We start from the raw sequence: 8,291 nt of genomic DNA on the forward strand, positions 1-8,291 counted from the left end.
GATACCGTATCAAAGGCCTTCCTGAAGTCTATGTATACGACATCCACCCCTCCTCCTGTGTCCAGGCGTTTCATAACCTGGTCATAAAAAGAGATTAGATTAGTCAGGCACGATCTGCCTGCTACGAACCCATGCTGGTTTCCCCTTTATTTTTTTTTTATTTTTTTTTTTTTCTTAGTCTTCTGACTCACACTGCCCCAATGATTCATTCTGAAACACTGATGCTTTGTGGAACAAGGACCCAGAGCCCAGATAGGAAAGAGAACTCAAAGTCTCACGGAGCCCAGCATGCGCGTCCCACAACAGGGATCCCAACTGCAGACCTCTTCCTGCATCTAAGATGGCCTAGTTCCCACAGGGCGCCCTTCACAGCAAAGCCAAGCCTCCTCCTCCTGTGGCACCAGTGAGCACACGAAGCATCAACACTGTGGCTCAGCAGACAGGATGCAGAGCCAGTAAGAAGGAGAGCTGGGCCACTTCAGCTCAATGGCAGGCCAAACTCCCTGGCAGGTGTGCCACAAATCAAGCCCCGTGCTCTCCCTGAGTGCCACTCCGATCCCACTCCCTCACCAATCCGCCACTCTGCTCTCTGCCCGACCTGTGCCACACTCATGGCACATGGGCCGCAGGTGGTCCATCCCTGCCCCACCCGCTGCTGTGACCCCAAGTTAGTAACCTCCTCTGCTTCCCCCTTCTAGGACGACACCGACATTTGCAAAGAGCCCTGAAATCTAAGAAATAAAAGCACTAGGGAAGTGCCGAACATGCTGTATTGCCACTTTGCTGCCCCAGTAGCCTCCACAACCCTCCAAAGTGGCAACAGCTCCAGGAACATGAAATCTACACCATGCCTAGATAAGTTTGCTAAAACTATACAATGAATTGGCCTGAAACCATGGCCAAGACATCTTTCTTCTTGTGGCACTGCTACCACCAAAAAGGCATTGGGCAGCTTCTCTCAAAACTCAGGCAAAGCATCCAATCTGATCCTCGTCTAATTCAGATGACCCCTGTCAAGAGACTAACTCGCACAACAGCTGAACTGACAAGATAACTGATAGTTCAGCTGTCAAAAAGGGAACTACCAGCTGCAGCAACCCGGACCCACCACTCTCCAGGAGCTGCAGGGCTGCGCCGCATCAAAGCGCCAGCGCCGAGGCAAGCAACACTCTGCGTGGCCTCAGTGGGTGGCCTGCCCGCCCTAGGACTCCAGCCTCAGATCCCTGCCCCAAGAGCAGAAGAGAACAACATCCAACCAAACCAGCCAGTCAGCAGCAGTTAAAAATCCGCCCCTGTACTTCCTCTATGCTTGGAGTTCACCTTTCCACTGCCAAAAGCAAGCGCCGACACTTACAGCCGTCCCACGATGGCCCTCTCTCTGGCCTTGCCCAAGTCCGGTCCGCTGACAGCGGATTCCTCTTCCATTGGCCCAGCCTGGTCCTCTGTCTGAGAAATGATGCCACTGGGAAGAGAAGGAAATTTCCTTTTTCTTCATGCTACACATGCAGCTCCACTGTACATAGTAAATCTTTTCTTCATCTTGGCAGCCTGTGGCACCCATGCAGCTCATGTGCTGGTCCCTGCCACGTGACCTGGTTCCTCAGGGAGCAAAGATCCGCACCAGGGTCTCCTCACCACTGCTGCCCACCCCACGCAGCCCTACGCCACCGGGGCAGCATGGAGCGGGCAGCAGTGGTGAGGAGACCCCTGGCATGGATCTCTGCTCCCTGCAGATCCAGGTCGCATGGCAGGGACCAGCAGACTCGCTCACCACTCTGCGCTGCTTCCCTGCCCTGCAACCCGGCATGACAGGGATCAGAGATCCACACGGGGGTCTCCTTGCCTGCACAGAGAGCAGCGTCCCTCCCCCGGATGTGCCACCCACGGCCCTGTCCTGCTCCCCTCTGGGACCCTACAGCCCCAAGCCCTGCCTGCCTGGGTAGGTCTGTGCAGAGCTTCCCTTGCAGCCCATTCAAAACAGATTTGAAGGAGATTCGGCCAAAATGAAACAGGACAGTGATCCAAAACACCGAAGCGAATCACTGTCCTCCAAAATGACTGAGTCTGAAACCGAATTGAAACACAGCCATTTCGCACAGCCTTAGTACTCAATCTTCAGACATGCAACAGTCCTTCTTCTGAAACATGTGAGCTCCCTCCTACACAGCCCACTGGACTTTGGGCCCTGAACTGGGTGCCCGTGCCGCACCCCAGTGCCCTCCAATCTTCCTCTTACAGCCACAGCCAGTCTTCTGGTCCAAACATAAATTAAAATGTGAGCGTCTGCTCCCAAACACAAAGTTCCCCCATCAGGGTTAATCCCACCCTGTGGTAGCACTAACACAAAGACTCAAGGCACTTCTGTCTTGCTGCTCGAGGTGCAGGGTTTCTTCCACCCTTCCGTGATGCAGAGTCATCCCTCTGTACACAGCCCAGACTGGCTCTTCTCTGGAGCTTTGTCTCCTATGGCTCCTATGGCCAGACTGCTCCTTCTGGGACAGGCCCTGGGCTTATGAGCCTCTCCTTGGGTCATCTGACCCTCTACTTCTGCCCCAGGCCTACCAATCACCTCCAGCACCTGAGGTAGGCTGTCATTTTATTTAAGTGCCCTTTTGCCATTATAAGTCTGTTCAAGGGGCTGGAGCTCCCTTCCCCTCTCAGTAATGGGGCAGGGGCTCCCCCTTTACACCATCCCTGCTATAGTCTACTTTCTACTTTCTTCCTAACAAAGTGCTTTGTTTTTAAAGAAAGAAAGTGAACACCAGCATTCTGAAGGGCCTGTGCATGACTATACATGAAGGCCCTAAATATGATTATATAAATCCTAACAACCAAAATATATATTTATTGAGTAAAAAAGCTCTTAACAGTTTAATTTATCATTTTAAATCACTTCGAAATCACTTATTTTGTTTGATATTTTTTGTAAAGATGAAAATGAATGCCGAACCAAGCCAGGTATCTGTGAAAATGGGCGCTGTGTGAACACCATTGGAAGCTATCGGTGTGACTGCAATGAGGGATTTCAATCAAGCCCATCCGGCACTGAGTGCCTTGGTAAGTTTAGTTCCCTGCCATACGTTTTCATTACGTGAAAAATTATATACGCAACCCCCGCTTAGCGCTCTTGCTTCCTGAAAAACCGAGCGTTAAGCAAAACGAGTGTTAAGCGAAACAGAAAGTATTTGATGATCCAAGATGGTGACTGCAATTGTTTTTAATGACCCGAGATGGCAACCGCGAGCGTTATAACAAAACTCACTAAGCGCCTAGTGAAATCAGGTATCAATTTAAAATGAGCGTTGTAGTGAAACAGCATTAAGTGGAGGTTGCCTGTAAACTCCAATGTGTTTTAAAATGGTGGTAGAATTTTTAAATAAAAGCATTGTAAATTTGCAGTATTTTGATTCCCCAGATTATTGCAAATATTGAGTGCTTCACATTTCTTGTCTATGTATGGAAGAGATTAAATATTATCCTTATTTTTTCAGGATTATGATAAACTTGGCTTTCAAAGAAAAGAAGCTGTTGGTTTGTTTTGTTTCTGAAACAAATGAGGCATTTCAAATTCAGAAAAAAATACATCTACAGGTCTAATGCCAAAGAAAAAATAGTTTGCATTCAGTGTAAGCCATGCTGATGTTAATGTCAAGAAAGAAAACTGAACATTAAGAACAAAATATGCCTAGATATTTAATGATTCTGAATATATATTTTTTCAAGATACTGATGCTACGGATATCAGACTTCTGCTGTTCCTAATGTTTATGTGTAAAGGCATGGACAAAGCAATACTTTTTCACTAAAATTTTTGAAACACAGGGACCTCCTGGATCATCAAAGATATTGTAGGCACTGCAACATAGATTCTTTCATAAACTTATCAAGTTCCATTCAATAAGTCATTAGGGTTTTTCTTTTGACCCTGCTACGGCTTCTGCAGATCATTGCTTTAAAGGTTAGAAACCTTCTTCTAACTTCCAGCCTAAATTTCTTGGTTAGTAAGATATTTCCCTCCTGTGTTCACTTGTTGATTATTTTCTGGTGACTGTTTAAAATAAGGGACATCAATGGCAAAATTCTGTAAGTCTTAGGATCTAAGTTCAGGCCTTTGATGAAAACTTTAAATAAACTCTAAACAATTAAAAGAGTGGTGATGCAAATATTAAAGATTTATTACCTAGTAGGAAACAATAAAACAGTTTTAGAACTGTCTTGTAGCCTAGAGGAAAAGGAGGATGAGGGACATTTCCAATGAATGGGAAGATGCTATAGCTAGTTGGAAAGCTTGGCATTACCTGTTGAAGAAAGGGAAACTATTAGAGTTGTTGAATATTGGGGCTTGTTTCGATAGAAACTTCTGAAAGCTGGACAGAGCAATTTTCAGTCTTCAAGAATTGGTTTCACTAATGACAATCATCCACTTTCTGTGGCGGAGGTTCAACTATGTTGGCACAGCCTTCAGTCATCCACCTTCTACTGATGACAATGTCCAATGGGGCCACAAATTTTGCAGCAGTACTCAGTGATTAGGCACTGTCCTGGGAGGTGGGAAATGTAAGTTTTAATCCCCTCAGGCAACAGAGGACAAACTAACTCTTCTATTTTGTGAGCAGGTGCTATCACCACTAGCTTACTATATGAAAAGAGGCTGTAGTACCACTCTTACCTCCTTTCACTTTATTTTAGAAGTTAGTCATTACAGTATAAATCCTGATGCTATCTGAATGTGTTAGGCACATTCTAAGACTGCTTACTAGACAATGCTCTTGGGGGACTCCCAACAAAGGAACATCTAATTTCTGAATTGGATGGGGTTTATACATGAGCAAGGTGCTCCTGAGGTTTCAGTTGAGCAGTTTAGCATCTGTGCATCTACAGAAGCAGAATTTTGAGCACCTGAAGACTTGATATAAAAAAGTGAGGTGTTGATAAAATTAGTTGCTTCGTGAGCTAACTAGAGATTTTCATGACTGCAGTTTTGGATCTGGCTGTCAGTGTCTTAATTCACGTTGCAAATTACTAATACAAAATATTAGATTTTACAAATGAGTATAGTTAAGTAGATTGAGGACAAGATTCTACTGGGGACAAGATTCTATCGGTACTATTAAATGCTGATCAGGATGGTCATGTTCAAGTACATTTGCCTTATAAAACTGCAGTCTGTTTTTTGTTATCAAATGGAATCCAGCTACAGGATCTCCTCTTGAACAATATTCATAGAATCATAATAGATAATAATGCATGTTTCAGTGCCAAGAAATGGATTTATAGAATTATTTAATAGGATTTTTGCATTTAAAAATCTTTCTGATTATTATTTTACCCACTTATGGTATAATCAGTTCCATGTAAAGTGTTGATCCCATAGCAAAGCAATAATATTCAAGGTGCGTTACATTTTCTGAGGATTAATGACCAGATGGGAAGAGGATGCCTTGGGCCATTAGCCCCAGCCAGTCTTTAATCCCAAGGAAATTCCCTGCATGGAGGTCATTATTGCTCTTTAGCTTAAATATATGGAAACATAGTTTAAAAAATTGTAATCTGGGTTTGTTTGCACCTTGCTGTTTTTTCGTTAGGGCTTTTAGGGTTATGGAATCATTAAAATACCTTGGCTGTGTTGCCTGTTTCTTAAGAATTAAAGCCCAGCACATTTGCTAATCAGATTCTGTGATCTAATGCAAAACGTCTACTTAATATATATCATACAGTCCTGTCTCAGGCTTCTATTAAATTTAAAATATATTCCACGTGTCAAGTATTCTGTGTGTTAAGTATGAATCAAAGCTTTGTATGAACATGGGCCTCCTGGTTAGAATGTGCACGGTGAACTTTAGCTTCCATGCACAATACACCTATTTAGTGGAGCAGAAGTCTACTTCAGTTAGTTCATATGTAGCATAAAGAAAAGAACTAAATAATGTTAACATTTTCAGAATCAGGCATAATAGGAACATTCTGCACAGGTGTAAAGCCTTAATGATATTTAAATTAGTTAAGCAATAAATGAAATTACAGTTCATTATTAGTACATACAAATTAGGATAGCCAGAGGCTTGCTCAATGTAATTGCATTTAACTGTATTTCAGACACGGGGTTTAGTCATCTAAACAAATGGAATGAAAACTGAATGTGAATTTTGTGCTCTTCTTTCCATTAAATTTTCATGGAAAATTGGGTAAATTGGGTACTGGGTAAATTTAGTTATCTGACAATCAGTAACAGTGTTACAAAACACTCAAGTGACTTAAGTGCCTAAATCTCATTGACACCCTCATTATGCTTTGGATTCCTGAAGTGCTTTTGCAAATTTTTCCTGTATCTAGAATTACTAATCCTAGTTTACATAAAGCATTTTAAAAAAACCTTTTAGTAGCCACTTGCAGATTCACTGTTTAAGGAATTAAGGGCATAAAGGTAATATTTAAAATTCATATATATATATAAATCTACATCTCAAACTAATGCCTGCTACTTAGCACAGCCTCTCTTGTATGGACCTAATCCACATTCTAGCAATGTTCCTTGGTAACTATGACATCATGACATGATGAGTGCACAGATATCACAACAAATCTGAAAGTGGATAAAACCCTACACCCTGCCTTTCTCAGCCCATATTAATATTAATTTCCATAGCAACAATTTATTTTAATAGAGGTTTATGCATTTTTTTCCCTAATAGTGGAACAAGCTTGATTTTAAAAATCAGCGAGGAACAAGTCTTTAAGAAATAGATTTATAAAAAGTACTTCTCTTCTGACCAAAATGGTCTAGAGATCTTGCCAGTCTTTCCAATGCTGTGGTAACCATGCTTCCTTGACTAACAGATATAGATCACACTCTCATTGAAAAGATCAGTCTTTATTTAGTATCATCAAGTAACATAGCTTGCTGTTCAAATTAATGGGATGACTCATCATAGGTCTATAGGGGGGAAAATGACTCAATTTCTGCAGGGAGCTTGCTGATTTTATTCCTTAAATACAAGAACTTTGCTGTCGCTTGCCTGCCTTCAAAGTATTTGTGAGAATGAACATAATGTGCAAGCAGAACTTACATCAGAAGCCATTCAGCTGAATCAATTAGCATGATGATGTTTTTGGTTCCTCAGAAGTAAATCTGCTTCCTTAACATTTCTCATAACAAATTTTCAAGTGCTAGTGGTCTGCACCTAGAGAGAGATTTCAAAAACTAATACAAACCCAGGAGTTCATAAAGTCAAGGGTGTATTACTTTTAGTAGAATGTAACTGTTTTTTAATACAAAAGGAAACAGTTTTTTTTTTTTTTAGTAAAAAAGCTGTTGTCATGCAAGAATCTGCAGTAAGGAAAGCCAGACCATTTTAACTAATGACTCAGGCAGGTGACTGCTCTTAATACCTTCTGCATAAGAAGAAGAAGAAGAAAGAAAGCTCCTGGGAGAGTTAGCATATAAACCTTCAGAATTTTTTCATCCTTAATGAGGGTTTCAACTATTCTGCTATAATTAAATCAGCAAAACCGTCTGTGTTTAGACACAGGCCATATACAAACATCGAGTTTCTCCTGGGAGAGTTGACAATCTCTGGTTTTTTTTCTTTGTTTTCTTTTGTTTTTTCTTTTATTTTTTTTACTATTTGCTTGTTTTTTGCTCTTCAAGCAAGTTGGCTGGTCTTCCAGGGTTGCTGGTGTACGTCCTTGTGAGGCATAAGTCATACTATAAGTTCCATGAAGCACTGAACATTTTGAAAGTTAGAAACAATAGAAGATTGTCACAGATAGTACAAAGAATTTTTGAAAGATTAAGTTGAAGTACTATCAGAGTACTATCAGGAGTTTTTAGCACATTAATCCACAGATCTCAGTTTCCTCTTGTAGGTTTTACTGAAAGCATTCAGATGTAATTTTAATAAACCAGACAGACTTACCGTTTCATGTGCATATATTCTAACTTGACCTTTGCACTCTCATTACAGATAACCGCCAAGGATTCTGCTTTGCAGAAGTGTTACAGACCATGTGTCAGATGGCTTCTAGCAGCCGTAATCTTGTCACCAAGTCGGAGTGCTGCTGTGATGGAGGTAGAGGTTGGGGTAACCAGTGTGAGCTGTGCCCACTTCCAGGGACCACTCAGTATAAGAAACTCTGTCCACATGGACCAGGCTACACTACAGATGGAAGAGGTATTTTGGGGGCAAACAGAATAAGTGGGGACTGACCTAAATTGCAGAGAGACAGAGGGCTTTTTGTGGGTCGCTCACGGCATATGGTATTGATTTTGTGGTCTTTTTGCGGTAAGCACA

General features: G+C 42.0%; 1 protein-coding gene across 1 annotated transcript in view; it reads left to right on the plus strand.

The window, feature by feature from the left end:
* Window positions 1-8,225, plus strand: part of LOC102384668 (fibrillin-2) — a gene marked incomplete at its 5' end in the record, with an annotated part of 62,765 nt that extends 54,540 nt beyond the window's left edge. Inside the window, 2 exons of the mRNA XM_006039061.2 lie at window positions 2,932-3,057; window positions 7,965-8,225. Coding sequence (XP_006039123.2) covers window positions 2,932-3,057; window positions 7,965-8,206 — 368 coding nt within the window. The remainder of the gene's footprint in view (window positions 1-2,931; window positions 3,058-7,964) is intronic.
* Between the last annotated feature and the right edge of the window lie 66 nt (window positions 8,226-8,291).

This window comes from Alligator sinensis, unplaced genomic scaffold (assembly GCF_000455745.1).
Source record: "Alligator sinensis unplaced genomic scaffold, ASM45574v1 scaffold2188_1, whole genome shotgun sequence".
Taxonomy (NCBI): domain Eukaryota; kingdom Metazoa; phylum Chordata; order Crocodylia; family Alligatoridae; genus Alligator; species Alligator sinensis.